This window comes from Leptinotarsa decemlineata, unplaced genomic scaffold (assembly GCF_025532065.1).
Source record: "Leptinotarsa decemlineata unplaced genomic scaffold, Ldec_3_MD MMD2_tig00026328_RagTag_RagTag, whole genome shotgun sequence".
Classification (NCBI taxonomy): domain Eukaryota; kingdom Metazoa; phylum Arthropoda; class Insecta; order Coleoptera; family Chrysomelidae; genus Leptinotarsa; species Leptinotarsa decemlineata.
In genome coordinates, this window is record NW_027412688.1 from 9595096 (window position 1) to 9617840 (window position 22745).

A 22745-nucleotide genomic window follows, 5' to 3' on the forward strand; every position below is an offset into this window, starting at 1 on the left:
CACTACAATGCACCTCACTATCTAATCAGAATACCCGATTTCTCACTAAACAACAGTTGTGCATAACATACTCATACGAATAACACGTAATCGGGATGGAGAAAAACAATCCACCGCGGAAAAGGTACCGTCATTCACATTGTCCCGCCTTAACTCAACCACAACACTCGTGTTTCTTCTTCCAGGCAAATTTCCAAAGCTCTGGATTCCGAGAACGTCCAGAAGCTGAGAAGAGAGGGAGAAAGACTTTGACTAGTTTGGCAGAAAGGAGGCAATGGTTGGCGAACAGCAAAGACGTTAAAAGGAACGCTAGTTTAGCATACGATTCCTTCGAAGCAGTAGAGAGAGTGACGAAGAGACTGGAACAGCTCAAGCTGGAGAGGATGGAGAGGCTGAAGGAGCTGGCCAGGTACAGGACTTTGCAGGAAGAAGCTGATGGGGTGAGTTTGGATTTTTTGAGAGTTTTTCGGGTATTTTTCTACGTGTGGTGTTTGTTTTCACTTATAAAAACTCTTTTTTCGTAATCCCACACTGTTATTTTGATTTAACGGTATTCAGATGACAATTGAAAAGTTAATGTTAACAGCGTTGTTTATAATAGTATTGCGATATTATTAAACTGTTCCATGACAACACGATGTTGGGATTTTTCTGTAGAATGGGGAATGTTCCTCCTGATGAAAATCAAGTAGTTTTCATAAGAGAGCTCTAAAACAACGCATTTTAAACTAATAATTTCAACCTTTTACTTTAAAAAATTATTCAAATATTTAAAAAAGAGGAATGGAATAATGCATTCAACATTTAAAGGGATTCGTTTCTATTTCACCATTTGGCAACATCGGTTATAGCTAATAAAGGACAATGAATCTGTTACCTGTATGAGACAAACAAAGATGACATATTTCAGAGGCGTGCTGTTCTGTTTACTTATGTTCCGAGTTCCGAGACATTCTGTGACATAACATTTTGTGCACCTAACCTATCTTCCTCTATTTAAATAAATAACAAAACAACTGTTGTTTATGTGGCTTGTACAGGTGGTATTGAACTATAATTTATATTTTGCCCTAATTTGACACTATTGACATGATTCTTCTTCTTCTTCTAGCATACTACTAACCTGAACTCCGATCTAGCATTCTAGGCGCTGTTGCCAATATGTGAATTAGAAACAAATCCCTTCAAAAATTAGAATCCAACATTTGAAACATCAATTTGAATACTTTTCGAAGTGAATTTGAAAAACTCATGAATTGAAGTAGTTGTTTACAGCTGATTCTCGGCCTCCCCACCACTATGACGTATTAATTGCTTTTTTTATTGGTTGTTGTTTGGTGAAGTTTTTTTTGTTGTGCAGTGAAGTCAAGGCGTTGTGACCTTGAAGTGTCTGGTGCATGGATCGTTCAGATTTTTTTTTCATATGAGATTTGTGTGTGTTTATGTGTGTGTGTAGGAGAATGCACGGTACAGGGTTTCATCATGTGCTTGTTTGTCTATGTACAAACATACGTCTGCATACTTCGAAGATCCTCCAAGTAATAAATGCTCCATCGGTGTTAGGGCACCAAGTTAGTAGTGGAGTGACGTCACAGCAATAACCGTTCAACGGCTAGAGAGCGACATGTTCACTCCACGACGTGTGGCAGAGTAATGCGTATTCATCGGTCTGCCCTCACCTCTCCTGAAGCGATGAAGGTTCGCTCTAGCCCCGCTATCGATGGTGACACAACGGCAGCCGAGGACTGTTTGCCTAGCGTCTACCCTCTCCGAGACCGCAACGACCACTGCTTGCTCGTATATCGACATCTGTTATCGCATTCAGTTGGGAGGTAATCTTGGCGCATGTAGTTGAGAAGTGGGGTTGGCTATGACGTCTTGACGGGTCCTATCAGAGTGTATTTAAGAAGCGTACGAGTGTTGGCTATGTCAGTTTACATCAAGTGAGTTAGTGAGAACTATTATATAAAATGTATTCCTGTGACTGTGGTAAATCTTTCACTCGTAGTGATAATCTTCGTCGGCATCAGCTCCAGAGTTGCCAAGGAGGGCCTGCAGTGAAACGGGTGAGAGTGGATAATGCAACACCTATGTATACGTGCAATTGTTGTAATGTGACAATTCCTATGAGCCAAGTGAATTCTCACCGAAGAACCATGAGTCATAAAAATAATGCATGTGTTCAATTGTCTGACGGTGTTCAAATTATAACGAATGCATTCAATTGCCGCATTGCTACATACAGGGTGGAGAGTTCGATTGTAACCAGTGACTACATTTCATTTTTCAATAAGATTAGGCAGAAGGTCATTGAATTACTGGAATCAGCCATCAGGATCCATAAAAGCATCAAGGTGAATATGGAAGTTTTTGGGAATTATATTCTTCAGACTGATGATTCGAGGGACACGAAGTCATTTAATTCCCAAAATAAAATAGTGGACCAATCTTCAGATTTGAATGCTGTTTTTGATGGATTCCGTGATGTAATTGTGGCACAAACGACTGAGTTCCAGGATCGTGACTCAGGTATTTATTTTTTAAAAATTTCAATAAGATTGAATAGTAATATTTTTTTTTTTTTATAATTCAGGTTGGACTTGTGAAAAAATATTGTTTCTCGAGGTCAACATTAATAAATACAGTCCACTGGAAGGACGTTCATATGTGAAGCTGCCTCAATGTATTCAATGGAAGAAAGCTGTTGTGAATGTTCGTAATGAAGATCAATATTGTTTTGCTTGGGCTATAACATCAGCATTATATCCTGCAGATAGTCGAGTGTCCGAACTTACGTCATATCCACATTTTTCCACTGTTTTTAGATGTCACAGGTATGGATTTTCCGGTTAAAGTTAATAATAAGAGTATCGAAATATTCGAAGATAGGAATGATATTTCAATTAATGTTTACGGTTTAGAGAGTACATTTGAGAAGGGTAAAATGAAGTATGAAGTGATTGGTCCATTGCGATACTCACAGAGAAGACTCCGGAGACATGTCAATTTGTTGTTTATAACTGATGACTCCGGTAATGGTCACTATTGTTGGATCAAAGATCTTTCAAGATTAGTTTCTAATCAACTATCAGCTCATAGACAGAAAAAATATTTTTGTGACGGATGTTTGATATATTTTTCTGATGAGAGATTGCTTTTACGTCATAATATGTATGATTGTAATCACATTAGTACCACAACACCAACTACTAATTTAAAGATCAATAAATATGGTAGAATGGTTGCGGAAAATAAACTAATGTTTGAAAACTTTGAGAGGCAAATGAGGGTGCCATTTGTAGTGTATGCTGATTTTGAATCAGTGCTTAAACCGATTCATGTGAATGAGCCAAATCCTGGAAGTTCATACACGATTAAAACATTCAAACATGCCCATATTCATTTGCTTATTTGATAAAGTGTTCATATAATGATGATTTGACAAAATTTGTTACATATAGGGGTGTAGATGCAGCTCAGAAATTTGTGAGTAGCATTGAAGATGATTTGAAAGAGATACATGAAAATCATCTCAGAAACCCTAAACCAATGGATACACAAACTGTCGAAGAAGAAGAACAGTTTGTTGCAGCCAGAACTTGTGGTATATGTAATAAAGCATTTACTGATGGTGACGTCAAAGTAAGAGATCATTGTCATGTCACAGGAAAGAAAAGATCACATGCCGCTCACTCGAAATGTAATTTAAATTTCAAAATACCAAACTTCATACCTATCATTTTTCATAATTTAAGTGGTTATGATTGTCATTTATTCATAAAAGAATTGTATAGGAATAAAGAGAAAGTTGATGTTATCCCGCAAACTAAAGAGAAATATATATCTTTCACGAAGCATCTCTTTACACACAGCTATACCGATAAAGATGGTGTGGTTAGGAAGAATTATCTCAAAATGAGATTTATCGATAGTTATAAATTTATGACTAATTCGTTGGAGAAGTTGGGTGCAAACTTGACCTCCGATCAATGTTTGGAGATGCACAAACATTTCCCACAAATTGAGAAATTCAATTTGATGAGACAGAAAGGTGTATTTCCATATAGTTTTGTTGATGACATTGACAAATTGAATTATCCATTACTTCCGACAAAAAATCAGTTTTATGACACACTCAATTGTGAACATATATCGGAAAACTGATTATGATAGGGCTAGAAAAGTTTGGAATTTATTCGAGTGTCAGAATTTGGGGGAATACTCTGATTTGTATTTGAAGTCGGATGTATTGCTACTATGTGATATTTTTGAAAACTTCCGCACCACAAGTTTAGAGATATATAACTTAGATCCGGCACAATATTACACTGCACCTGGATTATCATGGGATGCCATGTTGAAGTTCACTAATGTTGAATTGGAATTACTAACTGACATTGATATGATTCACTTTTTTCAAAAAGGTATACGAGGTGGAATTAGTCAATGTAGCGAGAGGAAACATATAGCAAATAATAGATTTTTACCCAATTATAATCCCAACGAACCTTCCACATTCATTACATATTTAGATGCAACAAATCTATACGGTCACAGTATGTCACAACCTCTACCAACAAGTGAATTTACATGGTTGACACCAAATGAAATTCTTAATCTCGATGTGATGGATGTGAGTACTGATAGTCCGTATGGGTATGTATTTGAAGTGGACATTCATTATCCACAAGAGTTGCATGATAAACATTCTGACCTTCCATTTTTAGTCGAAAAAATAATACCACCTCGTACACAATCGAAAATTCCCAAATTAATTCCAAATTTGAATGATAAAAGAAAATATATTGTTCATTATAGGAATCTACAGCAAGCTGTCAAAAATGGATTGATTGTAATGAATACACATAGAGTATTGAAATTCAAACAATCATGCTGGATGAAACCCTATATAGATCTTAATACTGAAATGCGTAATAGGTCTAACAACAAATCTGTTAAAGATTTCTATAAACTAATGAATAATGCGGTGTATGGAAAGACAATGGAGAATGTAGATAATCGAATTGATGTTAGACTCGTTACACATTGGGAAAATATAAAGAAAAATATAGGTGCCAGCACTCTCATAGCCAAACCAAATTTCAAAAATTGTTCAATTTTCACTGATAATTTCGTTGCCATTCAATTGGGTAGAGTGAAGGTTCATTACGATAAACCATTATATTTGGGATTTTCCATATTAGAATTATCTAAAACAGTCATGTATGACTTTTTCTATGGATGCATCAAACAACACTTTGATGAAAATGTCTCTTTACTTTACACAGATACCGACTCGCTCATTCTTAAAGTAAACACAGAAAATTTTTATGAATTCATAAAAACTAACATAAGTAGATTTGATACATCCAATTACAGTATAGTTAACCAATTCAATATTCCAGTAACAAGTTCAGTGTTGGGTAACTTCAAAGATGAATTTCCAAATGATCCAATCATGAGTTTTATGGTACAGGTGCTAAAGCATATTATGTGAAATCTGTTGATGGTGAATTTAAGAAAGCCAAGGGGTTAAACGATCTGTAATAAAGAATGAATTGACATGCGAAGATTATCAAAAAATCGTCGAACAAGGTGGTATGATATTCAGAAAGATGAATTCATTTAGAAGCGTGTTACATGATATGTATACTGAATTAAAAAATAAAGTTGCATTATCATATCACGATGATAAACGATTTATCATTCCGAATACTACCCACACTCTTCCTTGGGGTCATAATGATATTGAATTTTATGAAAACGATCCAAATGAGAACATTCGTTGGATAAGTAATATTATTCAACAATCACAATCTCAGGAGACTCCATTGGATCAATTGATTAATTTATTATCTGCCGAGATCAATGATTGAAATATCATTCAATATCTTCAAAACCGGAAAATTCAATATTGATATTTATGTAGCCATTTATAATTAATAATATATGATAGAAGTAATGTGATATTAATGTATTATGTATGTATGTATATGTATTACTGTAATGAATATAAAATGATTAAAAATTTATTTGTATTATTTCTATTTCCCTAATCAATTACTGCAATATATAGTATAATGTAAATGACAGAAATATCAGTTTGAAGAGAATCATCGTAGAGTGCACAATGTCTAAAACAATCGATAAGTTTGGTAGAAAAAGAAAATGGGGTGGTAATGTCATTCGAGGTCCTCCTGGGAATGGTTTTAAATTAACAAAAGATGGTCATTATGACATGCAAAGGAAAATATTGAAAAATACAAGTGAACCAATTGACAAGAGTGATTGTGTAACTGTATCATATCTTGAGGGGGAAATTAATGGAGCAAAGGAAGTTATACTTCTAGCCCTACAAGCTGCAATACAATCCACAATAGGCAATATTGCTCGGGACGCCCGGCAAGCATTTAACGATAAAATTGCAGAGGCTCGGATAACTTTCACTCGTAAATTTGACAAACTTACAAGTGATGTAGACATAAAAATGTCTGACATAACAGCGTCTACAAATAAAAAATTTGATGCTATGTCAAACATAACAGGGACTACAATGAAAAAGTATGATGTACTGGAACAGAGAGTTGAAGTATTGGAGAAAAACCATAAAGAAGTTTTGGAGAGAAACTATAAAGTCAGGCCATCATCATCAGGTGGACTGGGATATCCAGGACTGAACATTAATCCAAATCATAGAATAATACAACCAAAACCAAAACCAACTGATGATGTATTAATGGAACCAACATGGTGAATGTATTCCCTCGTTAGGTTAGGTTAATAGCTACGTTAGGTTAGCTGCATACTTACGTTAGGTTAGGTGTTAGGTTAGTATTCCCTCGTTAGGTTAGGTTAATAGTTACTGTAGGTTAGGTTAGGTTAGGTTAGGTTAGGTTAGGTTAGGTTAGGTTAGGTGTTCGGTTGCATAGCGGTAGGTTAGCGTACTAGGTTAGGTTACGTTAATACATACGATAGGTTAGGTGTTCGGTTGCATAGCGGTAGGTTAGCGTACTAGGTTAGGTTACGTTAATACGTTAATACGTTAGGTTAGGTGTTCGGTTGCATATTATGTTACGAACGCGCGCGCGAAGAGGGCGTAGATGTCTCTCCAGATGTCCCGCCTACCTGGGGCCGGAGGCCCCACCCACCTGGGCGGAGCCCAGGCAGTGGGCGGGGCCCGTTAGGGCCCCCCCCCCCCCCCCCCCCCGTCGCCACCAACTTTTCGGATACCCGCCCCTTTCCGAAGCCCCGCCCCCTTTCCGAAGCCCCGCCCCTCCCCTCCCCGAAGCCCCGCCCCCCCGACTCCCAACATTTGCGCATGTACACCCCTACCCTCATCGCGCATGTGCGCTCCCACCATTTTCCCACCGCTCACGCATCGAAGTCGATACCCTCCGGAGAGCACTCCACAACATTCAGTTCGAGAAGTCATCTCATCGAGAGCAGTCCACTCCACAACAAGGCAGTACGTTCCAACGACCAACTTGATATTTGAGTAAGTAAATTAGGAATGTTATTTTTTATATCAACTAACTTTGTATTATTTCTTCTTTTTCAGAATGGCAACCAATACACAGGAGGTGAATAATGCTGTGGCGTCTATTCTGCCGGTGTCCGCTGACCAGGAGGAGGCAGCATCTTCGAGAGCGGTGACGGTTGACCAGCCAACCACTTCGCGTTCGCGAGTTAGGTGCAGATCTTCTAGCCCTGACTTATTCGAGGAGGAGGAGGAAGTCAGGGCTGTGAAGAAGGTTTGCCAACGACCTGCAGCAAAGGTTGGTCCTATTTCAAAGTACCGAGCTACTTGCAATAGGACTAATCCTTATGCAGGTAGTTTTTCGACCTCTCGTAAGAGGGCCTCCACACCAGCAGCAGCACCAGCAGCAGTGGAAATTCCGAGGAGTCCTTCTCCGGAGTTGGTGATATTGTCGCCGTTGGTGACGCGACTACCACCGCTGCCAGCGACACCGGCGGATCCTGAGGTGTTGGTGCCACAGCCTATCGGAGAGGTTAGTGAAAAGATGAGTGTTTTTCTGCAGAGATGCAAGAAAGCAGAACGAGCTGCCCGATCTAGCGAGGCCGAGTTGGTTACCATGAAGCGACAAATGGCTGAAATGGATAACCGACGGAGGGAACTCCAAAAGGAAATGGCCGAAATAGATCGGAATTATGCATCTCTGCAGGAAAGGTGTAAAGCAAAGACCTCTTCGATAGAGCTGTACAAAAAAGTAGTGACAGTTATGGACACTCTTTTTGTAGATGAAGTGTAAATGTAAGATTAGTTTTAGGTTAGTTAGGAGTATTTAATTATGGTAGTTTTAAGTTTATATTTGTTAAGTTTATATTGAATAAAGGAAAAGGAAGTGAAATAAAGGGTGTACACTGTTTTTGGTTTGGTACACATTGAACAATGCGATGGTTGGAGCATTTTTCTTCACTTCCTCTTATTATCATTATTATTTTTTTATTTCAATTCCAAGTTCTTCTAGACAAATACCTCACATCAATTTTTGTGTTCTCTAATCACTTGTAAATAATTTCATGTGAAGAAAATTTAAAAAATAAAAAAATAGACATGTTTCATAGTGAAATCGACAAGTATATTTCATTTGTATTTTATCCATTCAAGTATCTCTTTCATTGAATATGTCTTATGTCACTTTGCAATTTACCCCTACTCATTGAATATGTCTTATGTCACACTACAATTTACCCCTACTCAATGTTCCACTCCTCTCCCACTCCCTCTCGAAAGTATAAAAGTAGAAATCATCTGATGAAACATTCAGTTGATCAGCTAGCATCGAGATGGAACCCGATTCAACCTCCGAACCCTATAGCTGCCCGGATCAGGGGTACAACTTCAATTACTGGGATAACAGCCAGGTACAGGTTGTCTCTTCCACCACGGAACCCCACAGTCCGCCATACGAATACGGGATCACGACATCAGGATGCAAGTTCAGCATGTCACTGGCAGTGACGAAGGACACTTGGATGACTCGGAATATCCAGATCCTGACGGATGGTGGGACCCTGCTTATGATGACATTGTCCCAATGAGTAGCGACGACGACGATGATGACGACGACGACTCTGGTGATGATGCTGATGACGAGCTTGACGTTAGACGTCCTCCACCATCCCCTATCCTCATCGAGGATAGTCCTCCGCCATCCCCAATCCTAATCGATGATGATGTCCTCAATTCCGATGATGACATATAATCATCTACTCGTCCATCATTTCCTTTCCTTTCCTTCCACGGAGTACACACTTTTTGGTTGGTGTACACGAGGCACTGCGAGGCTGGGGCAGTGTCTTCCTCCCTTCCTCTCCCTCTTATTAGTTTTTTTTCCATAATAATCACTAGAATTTCTCCTAATAATCGCTCAGAGTTTCATTCTTGATGTTTTCGAATCTCAAACACTGTTCTACATTTCACCCCCTCCATTTCATTTCTTCCAATATAAATATAGCAACAATCCCAGTTCTATATCATTCTTCCACAATGTCGAGTACAGGACCCATCCAAGTACATGAAATAGATTCAACGTCTGATCATTTGAGTACAACCTTCGCTCAATTTCTGCAGCGAATCTATGATCTTCCTGATGATTTCGCAGAACGAGTGGAACAAGGTATTCAGGACGACATAGATGCTGTTGACGATAATAATGCGGATGATGTGATTAGTATATCATCTGATTCAGCTGATTATGACGACGACGACATCATGAGTATATCATCTGATTCAGATGACTACTATGAGGATGATATCATTAGTATATCATCTGATTCAGATGACGATACCATAATTATTGTTTCTGATGATGAGGAGCGTTAGTCCATATCATTGCATGGATTAATAAAAAAATAACAGCCCTTTTCAGGGCTACAATTAAAGACTGAAACAATAAAAAAAATAGCTCTTTTCAGAGCTACCATTATACTTTCAAACAGAAACAGATTCATACCATTGTTAACATTATGTTAACATTATAATCTCAAACGAAATATATGTATGTGAAAGTATTCATCATTATATGCATATGAATGATTGACAAATGCCAACTTCAACTTTCATTTAAAGTAGTACTCATCATATGCATAGATATTCAATGACTATCAAATTCCAAATTTCGACTTTTCAGTCAAAGTAGTAATTTATTTGTCATATAATGTATAGATATTCAAAGACTAACAAATTTCCAACTTAGACTTTTATTAATCAAAGTATTCATTTGTCACATAATCTATGAATACTAATACAACTAACTACTGTTTGTGTGAATAATGTAGCCCTGAAAAGGGCTGTTGTTTTTTTTTTGACCAGTAGGTCCACGGTTATTGTGCCACAGGTTGGACATTATTACATATAATACATGTAGATACTCGGGTGAAGTTTGTTAGTGGCCTCTCGCAAGCTTCACACCAATTCTGTCCCATTTCCATAATTGAGACAGTGTTGTGGGTGTTGACATGGGCATACCACCCTCCATTATTGTTTCTATGCGAATAAAACCGAAAGCAGCACCAACATAGTTTTTTGTTCTCTCCATCTATTGTGCTGATCAATACGTATGCATCCAATGCACAATACAAATCCAAGGGATCTTCCAGTGTCTCACTGACATTGAGTGTTCGCATACCGATCCTCATAGCACCATCACCTTCAGTTGTGTCAGCTTCTATCCCTTCATCATCTCCTTCTTCATCCATGACCCTCTCAAACTCCATCACGTCATCATCTTCGTCGCTTTGGTTGGCCTCGTTTTCAACTTCGTCTATCTCATCTTCATCGACTCCAACATCTTCTGCTTCAACTATTACTTCCTCTAGCGGAACATTGACATCCTCATCATCTGATTCGTCTATCCAATTGTTTTCATCAACAGCAGCTATTCTATTTAATGCAGCATTTATTTTTGCAGAATTCATCTTGTTGTTGTTTGCTCACAGTTGTAGAGAGTGAATGAATGAACTCTAGGTTTGCAAGTCAACTTATATAGGAGGTGATGCGACTCCCACTTGACTCGTTTAGAGTGGAATAGTAGGAGAAGTTATCCCACTATACTTCCACATGATGTTGATTTGTATAAATAGAGATCGTAGGTATAGGAGAGAGCATTCAGAGTTTCTGTAAGTCATCTCTTTATATTTCTAATCGAATTAGTAAAATGCCGTTTCCAAAAGAGTGGAATGAAAAACCAAAAGTGTGTGTCTACCCAATGATGATTGCAGGGGCTATTGTGTGCTACTTTTGTCAAATAAGTAGACCTAAGGATTCAATCAATCCATGTACTGGTATGTGTAGTGATTGCGTGTTGCGGATTCAACTATCGCCTCCTTCTCATCCACCGAAGCGAACAAAATCGGATTATCGTCAACAACAGTTACAGTGTCTGAAGTGTTCCGAACCTATAATATTTAACAATATAGGTATCTGTAGAAATATTTGTGGTATCTGTGCTGCCGTTCCAACTCCACTGCAACGTTGTTTGCGTTGTGATACATATTCCATGAATTGTTGGAATCATGTATGCAATGCATGTAGAAGTACTTGGGATCTGTGTGAGAAGGTTGGTCAACTCTACCCCAATAGGAGAATCCATTTTTTTCAATGTTGGTGTTTGACGCACGAGCAACAACTATTGAGGAATAGAGTCAAAGAACGTTCCACATCCACAGAGACATATTAACATTTTTCATTTTTTATTATCGTTATTGTCCTCTATTATTAATAAATATATATATATTTTGAATTTATTTGTATTATTTTCTAACATTTAAAAATACATGCATGCAACACAAAGTTTTCCTCTTAAATGACAAAGATTGTTACATGCGTGAATAGTTTAGTGAGAGAGCGCATGTGCCAGTTGATGAAAGAGCGCATGCGCTAGTTTATTTTCTTCTATAAATGGTGAGGTCTCAGTAACATCATCACCTTTCCTATCCACATTCTATTGCTATCACATATCATTCCTCAGACCTTAATAATCATGAGCTCTATGCCGCTATTGATTGCTGAAGATGGTTCACCACTTGTTGATATCGATCAGACTGATTTTGAAAATATTCCAGTATTACATTTATCGAGTCAAGATTCGATAAATGATTTTGATATTAACGACTTCGTTAACTTTGCAGATGTGCCAGAACCAAATGAGCAAATTATTATTGAAAATCCGATCGTTTCGCAATTATCATCACTCAAACACTCTTCATCTACCCTTCCTCTTGGTGTTGATAAGAAATCTAGAACAATCAAGAGGAAGGTTACTAAGGCATCTTCATCGATTGTCACTGACTTTAAAGAAAAGAAAGAATCCAAAAGTGTTGTGCGACAGAAAAAACCCGCAACGAAAAGTGACAGATCGAAGAGGAAGCCAAAAGGTACTCCTAAAGAAATGAAGAGTGATTTGAAAGCTGAACCGCTATCTTCTTTCAGCCCCCTCCATCGGTTTGGGGAAATGAAAAGGAAAGCAAAATGCCGTCTTGTAAAGGCACAGATGACTATTGCTGAACTTGAAAAGAGTGAGCGAGCTATTAATGCTAATAATGAAACTCTTGAAGCATTAGATGCCAAGATTGCATTAGCGAAGGTTGAATTGGCTAGAATGTCTAAAGATGCTGATGAACTCCGTTCAAAAATTGGTAAAGATAAGCAATTCCATCAACGTTCGAGAATGCAAGCTCAGGCTGAGCTTGAGGAGTCGACTAAGCTTTATGAGACAGCATTATCAGTGAGAGATAATTGGCAAAAAGAGTTGGATACTGCATTTCAAAGTGACGGCGATTAGTTTTGGGAATGATAATGTGTTTTCAATATCGTGAGTTGAAAAATATAAGCGGGAATGGAGTATACAATTAATTTGGTTTGGTATACACAGAACATTGCGAATGGCTGGGGCAATGTTTACCGCTGCAATATTTTTCAGTTCACATACTTATAATTGAAATGAAAACAATAATGAACTTTAATATTACTTTATTCATAAAAGTCACTATTATATACATTTAAACCATATTTGATTCATCAATCCAAGAATTTTGTTCGCTAGGAAGGCCTAACCACTTTACATATACTTTATTTTTTCTTCTCTTCAACACCTTCTCAATCAGATATACGTCAGGATTCTCGGTTCGTAATAACTCTTCTTCGTAAAAACATCCTCTAATCGGCTGTTCATTCATATCTTCAAGATTATAAGTCGTTGGGATGGTTTTATTAATTTTAACAATCTTGAATAGCTCCGTGGTAAAATTCGCAGTGTAAGACTTTTCAAAAATATGTTTGTATTTACTTATACGTACAATATCATTTAATTGGAATTTGGGTTTACTTTGTCTTCCTCCAATTCCATTGATACCCTTGAATTTTAATTTTGTTGTTGAATCAACATTGATGGGTGCCATACCTATTGTACGATGAACTTTATTATTATATCTACTAGTTATAATTGGAAGAATATCAAGCCATTTGTGGTGACCTCTCATCGAAAATTCCTTGTAGAGCCATGCCTTTATTGTACGAATCACTCTTTCTGCTATAGCTGCCTTCTTTGTGCTAAATGTTGAATAATGATTGATATTATATTCTCGCATGAGAGATGAGAAGCTTTTATTGAAAAATTCTTTCCCTTGATCGCTTTGTATGTGTTTGGGGGAGTATTTGGCTTCTTTCAGTACATGTTTCATTGCATTAGTTACTGTACTACCTGTTTTATCTTTAACTGCTACAGTCCACAGATATTTGGAGTAACAATCTATCACTACAAGTATATATCGGTATCCTTCATTACTTTTGCATAAGGTTGCAGTTCAGCTAAATCTATTTGCCATAGATCTGCAAAACCTTTGATGGTGGTTATTCTTCTACGAAAATTACGTCTTGCAGGTTTATGTAATTCATTAACAACTTGTCGTTTGACATCACTTATTTCATTAGTCATTCTATTTCAATATGATTAAAGAGAAAAGGTGATAATGTTACTGCATTGAATGATGATGTGACAGTGATCATTACATGTGAATATGTTAATATATTATACCTTCTTCACGTAATTCTTCAATTATTGAAATTATTTCATTATCATGTCCGGTATGTCCGGCTGACTTTGAAGCTACCAATAGTCGTAGGCGAGCAACTAACTCTTTCGGTGAATTCCAGTACACATAATTCACAGGTTTAGAATTATATATTTTCTCCATTTTCACTCGTTTGAGTGCTCCACCAATTTTACTTCTACTTCTTATTGGATATTGTCGTGAGTCTAATAGAGGTTTGATAACTTCACGAAATTTTTTAGAATTTGTATTTTTAAAACCATTCTTCAGATGATATTGTTTATATGGAGCATTCGTTATTTTCAATATTTTGGAATATACTTGACGAGTTTCTTCATTATCAACATCTTGTGGATTCTTCAAAAAAATCATATCATACAATTCTGGACTACCTGCGCATTCATATTTTTTCACTTTATTAGCATCCCAAAATGAAATGTTTCCATCTTTGAAATTTACCACTAGACTTCCCATTTTCAGCTTTTGTGTAATTGGATCCATACGTACGCCAAATGTTCCATCATATGCTGGATTTCTAGATTTTATATTATTCAAATGTTTCATCAAAACATCTTCACCACTTTCATTCATAACAGGTGAGATGTCAGGATCCGAGGAATCGATGTGGGACGATGATGGTGTTTCGAATAGAGTTGTTCTCATATCGTCTTGAAGTGTGCTCGTGTCACTATTCACAGATGATACACTACCAAAAGATTGTTTTCTTCCTATTGGAGTACTCATGGGATAATTTGAAGTAGATTGAACAGTTCCATGATTTGGTGATAACACTGGTGATTTAGAAGTAGCGTTTGATGATAAAACATTCAATGGTTTCATTATGGGCTCATACAATCTTTCAAGTGTCGTACGATTTTCAATATTATCATTCTTGATAGAGTTGAATTTCTGCCTGACAGCTTCTGTTGTCTCTACTAGTTGACGTTTCAAATTTATTTCATTGTTTTTATTTTCAGGATCTTTTTTTGTATTCATAATGCCCTTTTTTTTGAATTAAAGCTTAATTCGTTGGTGAAGTGACCACTACAATATTCAGTGATCGAATAAGTTCCAAAAACAAGATCATGGGTATATAAAACTATCGAATCCTTTGCGATATCTACCTTCATCTATTTTTCTATCCTTATCAATGACTAGAAATCCATATTGGTCCTCCCAGCATTTAACACACATCAATTGGAATTGTTTGAATGTTACATCGGGTGAAACATGATCTGAATAAATGTGATGTAAATTCGTCTCATCTTGTTTGAACATTATAATGAAATTGGTATTGTCACGCACTAACTGTTTGGGTACCCGTGAATATGTCTGTGCTAGATAAAAACAATCAACATCCTTATGACGTCCCATACAGAAATATGATCTAATAATATCTTGCTTTTCACATATACATCATCGAAAATGAAAACAGAATTAGGCTTAGCGTCGGAGGGTTCCACTATTTCTGCATTATTGCTGAATGTATAAAAACCTAATCCTTTTATAGGTTCCAAAACACTTCGCAAGTACTGATATTTAGGTTGATTGAGTGATTTCGAATAGAGATACACATTTCTAAATCTCAGTCCTTGTGGATGTGTTAATAGTGATATCATTGCATTCGTCTTTCCACAATTTGAAGGTCCTATAATGAGTCCTCGAACTGATGATGGAAGTAGTGGACCATGTCTGAATACCCTTTGTCCATTCAATCCACAACCAAATTTCTCATCTAGATTATCTACAGCAAACTTTTCTTTCTGTTTTACAATGCGCATCGTGCCGTGGTTGGAGACTATATAAATGTTATTAGCTTATTCATTTCAATGTGTACCATCAAACGATACGGACGTATTGAAAGTGATCGTAAAATTAAAAGAGGTTGTGGTTTTGTTAATGATTTAATAAACAAACTTCCTTTCGAATTACATCTACCGGAGGTTATCAATACTGTGGACCGGGTACAAAATTGAAACAACGTTTAGCTCGTAACGACCCTGGAATCAATAAATTAGATATTGAATGCAAAAAACACGATATTCAATATTCTAAGCATCCATCCGATCTTGCAGCAAGACATTTAGCCGACAAAGAACTTGAATACAGCGCTTGGGATAGGGTTAAATCGAAGGACGCGAGTATTGGGGAAAGAGCAGCTGCATTACTTGTCACCAACATTATGAAAGCGAAAAGACATATGGGCATGGGTTGTAGTACCAATAAGAAAAAATGTAAGAGGAAACAAACGAAGAAAAATAAAATTAAAAAAGTTGCATTTGGTGCTGGGATAGTCCATAAAGTGCGAAATGTATTGAAGAAAGCTGGTGGGAATCAATTTGTGACGAATAATAGCAAAAAAGCTATCACTGTGGCATTGCAGGCGGCACGTAAATACCTTAAAGCTGCCGGTGGAAAGAAGAAAATCCGCACACCACGCATAATTCCTGTTCCCAAGATCGGTGGACTTTTACCATTGATACCAATTTTTGCTGGACTATCCGCACTAGGAAGTTTGGCGGGAGCTGCTGCTGGTATTACCAAGGCCGTGAATTCGGCAAAAGCCAGCAGAGCGGCTTTAATGGAAGCCAATCGTCACAATAAAACCATGGAGGCTGTAGCATTAGGCAAACGCGGAAGTGGAATATATCTCAAACCATACCGTAAAGGTTTAGGACTATATTTAAAACCATACAAAGCCACAAACAAAACAAAAAACTAATTGAACCCCTACCTCAGAGGCCTCTTACTGATCTCGATCTCAGTTATTATGCACAAAAAATGAAAATTCCACATTTTCGTGGTGTTTTTATGCGTGATAGATTACCATCTTCAGGTCCAAAACAAAACGAGACAGCTATTGTTAATTTAGATGGAATAAGTGGACCAGGAACACATTGGGTGGCATATAAAAAATGTGGGAAAGAAGTCACATATTTCGATAGTTTTGGAGATCTACCCCCACCATTGGAATTGACTCGATTCTTTCGAAAATGTTCGAATGTAAAAATCAAATATAACTATGATCGACAACAGAAATTTAATACAGTTCTCTGTGGTCACTTGTGCTTGCAGTTTCTCTCTAAATAATTTTCCAAATAAAAATGGATTCAACACCAAAACTGGATCGGGAGGCTATCAAGGGAATGGGGTTTTCACTTAGAATGTTTTCAAAATATGGTACCTTGAAAAAAATGGATAAAGTGATGCTTGCAAATATGCCTAAGGAAGTGATACTTGCATGTGTTGCACATGAGATTGCATATGTTTGGGAAAAGTTGCCTAAGCATCTGCAAGATGACATCGATATAATGAAACATAGATATTGTTATGAGCACCACCACCACGATCAAAATTCAGAATCGGATGTTAATGACGGTCCTATACCTCGGAAATCTATGTGTTGTATTTGTAATATAGAGGATGTGAATATTGGTATCAATAAAAATGATACTTATTACAATACAACACCTTCCAAAAAGTGTAAATTGTCTCAAATGTGCTGTTGCTGTGTACAATAATAAATTGAAATGTGTTTCAAAATATTCATCAGTCATGTCACGAAAGTTCGAGCTACAAGCTGTCGGGACAAGTGTCTTGAGTGCGGATTTTTTTCCACCAATTGAATTGGATAGGAACAGTCGTTATGGATTAGGACTTTTGGGATTCTATGGATGCAATACAATCAATAATATAACTGAAGCTAATAACTTAGTTAGTTTTAGAATCAGTAATGACAACTCATCGATACCCCAAAAGTTGACAATTGAAATTCCATGTGGTGCTTATGAAATAGAAGAGATCAATGCCGTCATACAGAAACATATCATGTTCAGATTGTTTCATGATAAAAAACCAAATGATGTCGTTGCAGATGATATTTTCTATCTACACGCCAATAATAATACATTCAAATGTGAAATGCGATCCAAATATGAAATTGATCTGACACATCCAAATTCAATAGCAGAAATGATGGGGTTCGCTCATGAAATATTTCCACCAAATCAGATACATGAATCATCATTACCAATAAACATTACAACTGTGAGACTTATCCGCTTAGATTGCAATATAATATCTGGTTCATATATAAATGGTGAAGAATCCCACATTCTTTCTCATTCGATATTGATGTTGAACCTGGCTACAATCTTACTAAAGAACCACACAGTATTATATATATGCCTGTCAGTCCAGAAGGTCGTCAATTGATTCACAACATTACAGTGCGTATTTTGGATGAAAAAAATAACCTTATCGATTTTGGAAGTGAAGAAGAGATTTTCATTATTTTGGAATTGAAGAAAATCGAATAACTGTTGTTATGGGTTTCATTTATAATAGACAAAATCGCATTGAACAATCCCAAACGAGTTGCACTATCAAAAAGAAAGGTGTGCATAAAAAGAAGCTCATTCCACAAGTGTATGCTAAACAGTTAGCACATAACGCTCTGTCTGTGAGTGATCTTAAATTTTTGAAATCGATTGGATTGAAAGTGAGAAAATAACAATGGTGCTCGAAACAAACAATGAAAAGTTGAATATATTCAATGAACCAGTGCTCGATCATTCTCTCATAAGTTTACATGAGCACACATATAAGCCCTATGGATCACCGCTATTCAGGAATTCGGATGAAATCAGAATTGCAATCAATAATCAAGATGTTATACTAGATATTGCCGAGAGCTTCATTTACATAGAAGGTAAATTCACCCCCAAAGATGTAGCGAAAACATGCTATCTCTCGAATAATGCAATTGCATTTCTCTTTGACGAAATTCGTTATGAAATGGGAGGTGAACAAGTGGCTGTTGTTAGAAAACCTGGGATAACATCTACAATGAAAACCATGATATCATTTGGACAATCTCATGCTAACACATTATTGACATCTGGTTGGGGACTTTCACAATTGAAGCAAGATATCTTGGATACAAACAGTCATGTTTTTAGTGGAAAACTACCACTGAAATATTTGATGGGTTTTGCTGAAGATTACAACAAAAGTATCTTGAATGCCAAACAGGAATTGATTTTGATTATCGCTCGATCATTCAAAAACTCATATATAGGTGAGGTTGATGCTGATTTGGAAATAAATAAAATCGAATGGAAAATAAGGCATATTGTACCAGATGATAAACACAAGCTCAAACTTTTGAGTAGAATAAACAAAAGCGGTCTGAATGCCAAAATCAAGTTGGCGTATCGTATGTGGGACCTCTATGAACTACCATCATTACGTGGGACTTCTTCAGACATATGGGCCATCAAAACAACTAACGCATTGGAAACTCCTCGTTTTGTCATCATCGCATTCCAAAGTACTACCACATCTGAAGATAGAACACAAGATATTACAAAATTCACAACTGCTGATATCAATAGTATTCGAGTATACTTGAATTCTGAAGTTTATCCATATGAGCGTTGGAATTTGAATTTCGATAAAAAACTTGATGCTCCTGCTTATTATGCTTTTGAGAGTTTCCAGCGAAGTTATTATGATAAAGATATGAGTGAACCTCTGATGGACATTGGACAATTTAGAGAGAATCCACTATTCGTCATCGATTGTTCCCATCAACCGAATGCAACAAAATCATCAACTATTGATATAAAGATTGAGTTTGAGACGAGGAAGACCAAGTTTCCAGACAACACTAAAGTATATGCATTAATTTTGCATGATACAGTTTTAACATACAATGCATTGGATGGTTCAGTTCATAGCAGATATTGACACTTTTTTTTCACTCTATCATGTACTGTTTTATGATCTTTTTTTTTTTTTATTTGTAACTGACTTATATCATGTATTGTATTTTATATCATATTTATTGTTTTGTAATCATTTTCTATTGTATTTCATCAGATTTAAATAAATAAAACATGAAAATAATACAAAGTTTTTTATTTGACATTATTTATGATTCACAGGAACATACAGACTATCTAAAATAACTTCTTCCTCATAATCATCATTTTCGCGACCATCTTCAATTTCCTCTCGATTTTCATCATTCAATTCAAAGTGATGAATAATCCATTCTGGCAAGTATGGTTGGAGGCTATACAGGAATCTTCTTAGGTTCAGTTCAATCATAACCTCACAAAGTTGCCACAATTCCAATTCATTATCCAAAAATTTGTTGCAAACTTCTGCACCACTCCAATAGTTCTCAGCATCACGAAGGCATAATTCGATTTGTTTTTCATCATAGCATACACTCATATCATAAACGCTTGCATGTTCGGCTCCATCACCCAACACCTTCAATTTAGACGACAAATGTTGAACCGATGATTTGAGATCTACAATATCGACCCAATCTTGACTTGCGTACTGCATCCACATCTTTAAATGGTGGAACTGAAATCGAACAAAAAAAAAAACAATAAGCAACCTCCAATTTTTCAGTGATATAATACTCACATTCCCATTTTACTTGTAGTTACAAAGTGAGTGTATTCAACTAAGTTAGTAATGTTTATATTTCCATATAATTATCATCTAATATATGAATATTAATAAAACAATAAGAAATTCATTATAATTACTATTATTATTCAATCATATTGAATTTGACTAGAGTTATCGTTTTCACACCAAAAAAAACTTTGTAAGCTATGACCTAAAGAAATTCACTATAAATTATTACTATTATTCAATCATATTGAATTTGACTAGAGATCGCGTTTTCATGCCAGCAAAACTTTGTTGGCTCTGTCCTAAATACATCATCGTATATTTACCACCTGATGAGTTGATACAAGATATATCGTCATCACTGAATTGCAACGAAATACGTTTTGGTAGCCATGTTTTAAATAATTTATCATTGCTCACATCTTGCAAAGTTAATAAAATTGATTTACCAAATCGTGTAGAATAAGTTGACATATTTTTAATTATGTACACTTCATCAATTGGCAATGATGATAAGGCCTTTTGCTCTAGTATTTCAACCTCCTGTACAATCAAATTATTAATTTTATTCAAGTCTACTTTTGAAACGGACATGATGAAAATATATATGAAAATATAAACAATTTCCAACAGACAAATACACTCACCGTCTTCCTTCTATTACGAACTGAATAACACTCTACCAATTGCTAACTGCTGCAGATATATTCGTCTACTGATTTCATAGTGTGCCAGGCATTTCTTTTATATTAAACAGTGTGAGTCACCCCCACCATGAAACCGTGAAAGATTCACATTGCTAGTTGCTATCCACTAGAGATGCCTGACGTCACAGCCAAGCCCATCTCCCAACTTGATGCGATAACAGTTGCCGGTACGAGCAAGCAGTGGTCGTTGCGGTCTCGGAGAGGGTAGACGCTAGGCAAACAGTCCTCGGCTGCCGTTGTGTCACCATCGATAGCGGGGCTAGAGCGAACCTTCATCGCTTCAGGAGAGGTGAGGGCAGACCGATGAATACGCATTACTCTGCCACACGTCGTGGAGTGAACATGTCGCTCTCTAGCCGTTGAACGGTTATTGCTGTGACGTCACTCCACTACTAACTTGGTGCCCTAACACCGATGGAGCATTTATTACTTGGAGGATCTTCGAAGTATGCAGACGTATGTTTGTACATAGACAAACAAGCACATGATGAAACCCTGTACCGTGCATTCTCCTACACACACACATAAACACACAAAATCTCATATGAAAAAAAAATCTGAACGATCCATGCACCAGACACTTCAAGGTCACAATGTCTTGACTTCACTGCACAACAAAAAAACTTCACCAAACAACAACCAATAAAAAAAGCAATTAATACGTCATAGTGGTGGGGGGAGGCCGAGAATCAGCTGTAAACAACTACTAATTGAACTCAACTTTATTTTGTTCGAACTTGGTTTGCTGTAATAACCCAAATTGAGGAACATTCCCCATTACGAGGTACGTGGTTTGTTCTTTCCTCGAAATCAAAATGTAATCTTTCAGGGGGATTACGAAAGTCTTGACATACTGCCGATACGCAAATAATGGATTCGGTTGTTATAATCCTTGGCTGCGCTTCGGTTTACAATATTCAACCTCATACGTTATTTGCTACATATCGACCTTGTAACGTTGATAACTTGGTTGGTTTCAAGTGTCCCTTCAACATACAAGTGGTTACAAATGTTAGGAACGGTTGGCTGTCCTTGTTCTTCTTTCACTGTCTGAACCACTGTGCATGCTGTTTTTGGCGAGTGCATTGGCTTGGGATGTGGGAGTTGAGCAAACCGGCCATCGGATGCCTGCTTCCACGTAGCCCCGCTGGATACAGGAATGACATAATTACTCGTGGTTCTGTTATTCTTTAACTGAATGGCATCCCAATGATGGCTTAATCCTAAGGTGTGTGTATCCGTGCCGAGAGGATGAATGACACTGAGCCTATCAGCTGTCTCTACGGAACCTTCGAGATACCGGGCGCCCTCTTGACGTAGCATCGCCTTGAAACGGTAATGCGGGGCTGTGTCGTGATTGACCTTCTTTCTCTAGCTACTCGTGGGACTTTTATGGACAGAGTAAAGTTAAAAATTCTATCTGACTCTGAGTCTACAGAGAACATGGATGTCGAGCTTACGACTCCAACTGACCTTCCTGTGAGTTTAGATCAGAAGCGAGAGCTTCTCAACTCTCCAATCTCCTGA

General features: G+C 36.9%; 2 protein-coding genes across 2 annotated transcripts in view; both read left to right on the top strand.

Moving 5' to 3' along the window:
* LOC111507755 (uncharacterized) overlaps window positions 1-22745 on the top strand; it is a 734072-nt gene that overhangs the window by 666582 nt on the left and 44745 nt on the right. The window contains 2 exon segments of the mRNA XM_074182765.1: window positions 186-241; window positions 244-440. Of these exon segments, the coding sequence (XP_074038866.1) occupies window positions 186-241; window positions 244-440 (253 nt within the window).
* Window positions 7236-8368, top strand: LOC141485651 (uncharacterized). Its single transcript, XM_074182767.1, has 2 exons — window positions 7236-7495; window positions 7559-8368. Exons 1-2 carry the CDS (start codon window positions 7344-7346, stop codon window positions 8268-8270), a joined length of 864 nt encoding a protein of 287 aa, XP_074038868.1. The 5' UTR covers window positions 7236-7343; the 3' UTR covers window positions 8271-8368.

Excerpts from the sequence above, each read along its gene's own strand:
- LOC141485651 (XM_074182767.1), top strand. The coding sequence starts at position 7,344 with ATGTGCGCTCCCACCATTTTCCCACCGCTCACGCATCGAAGTCGATAC. Across the intron at positions 7,496-7,558 it reads ACGACCAACTTGATATTTGA|AATGGCAACCAATACACAGG; the intron begins GTAAGTAAATTA and ends CTTCTTTTTCAG.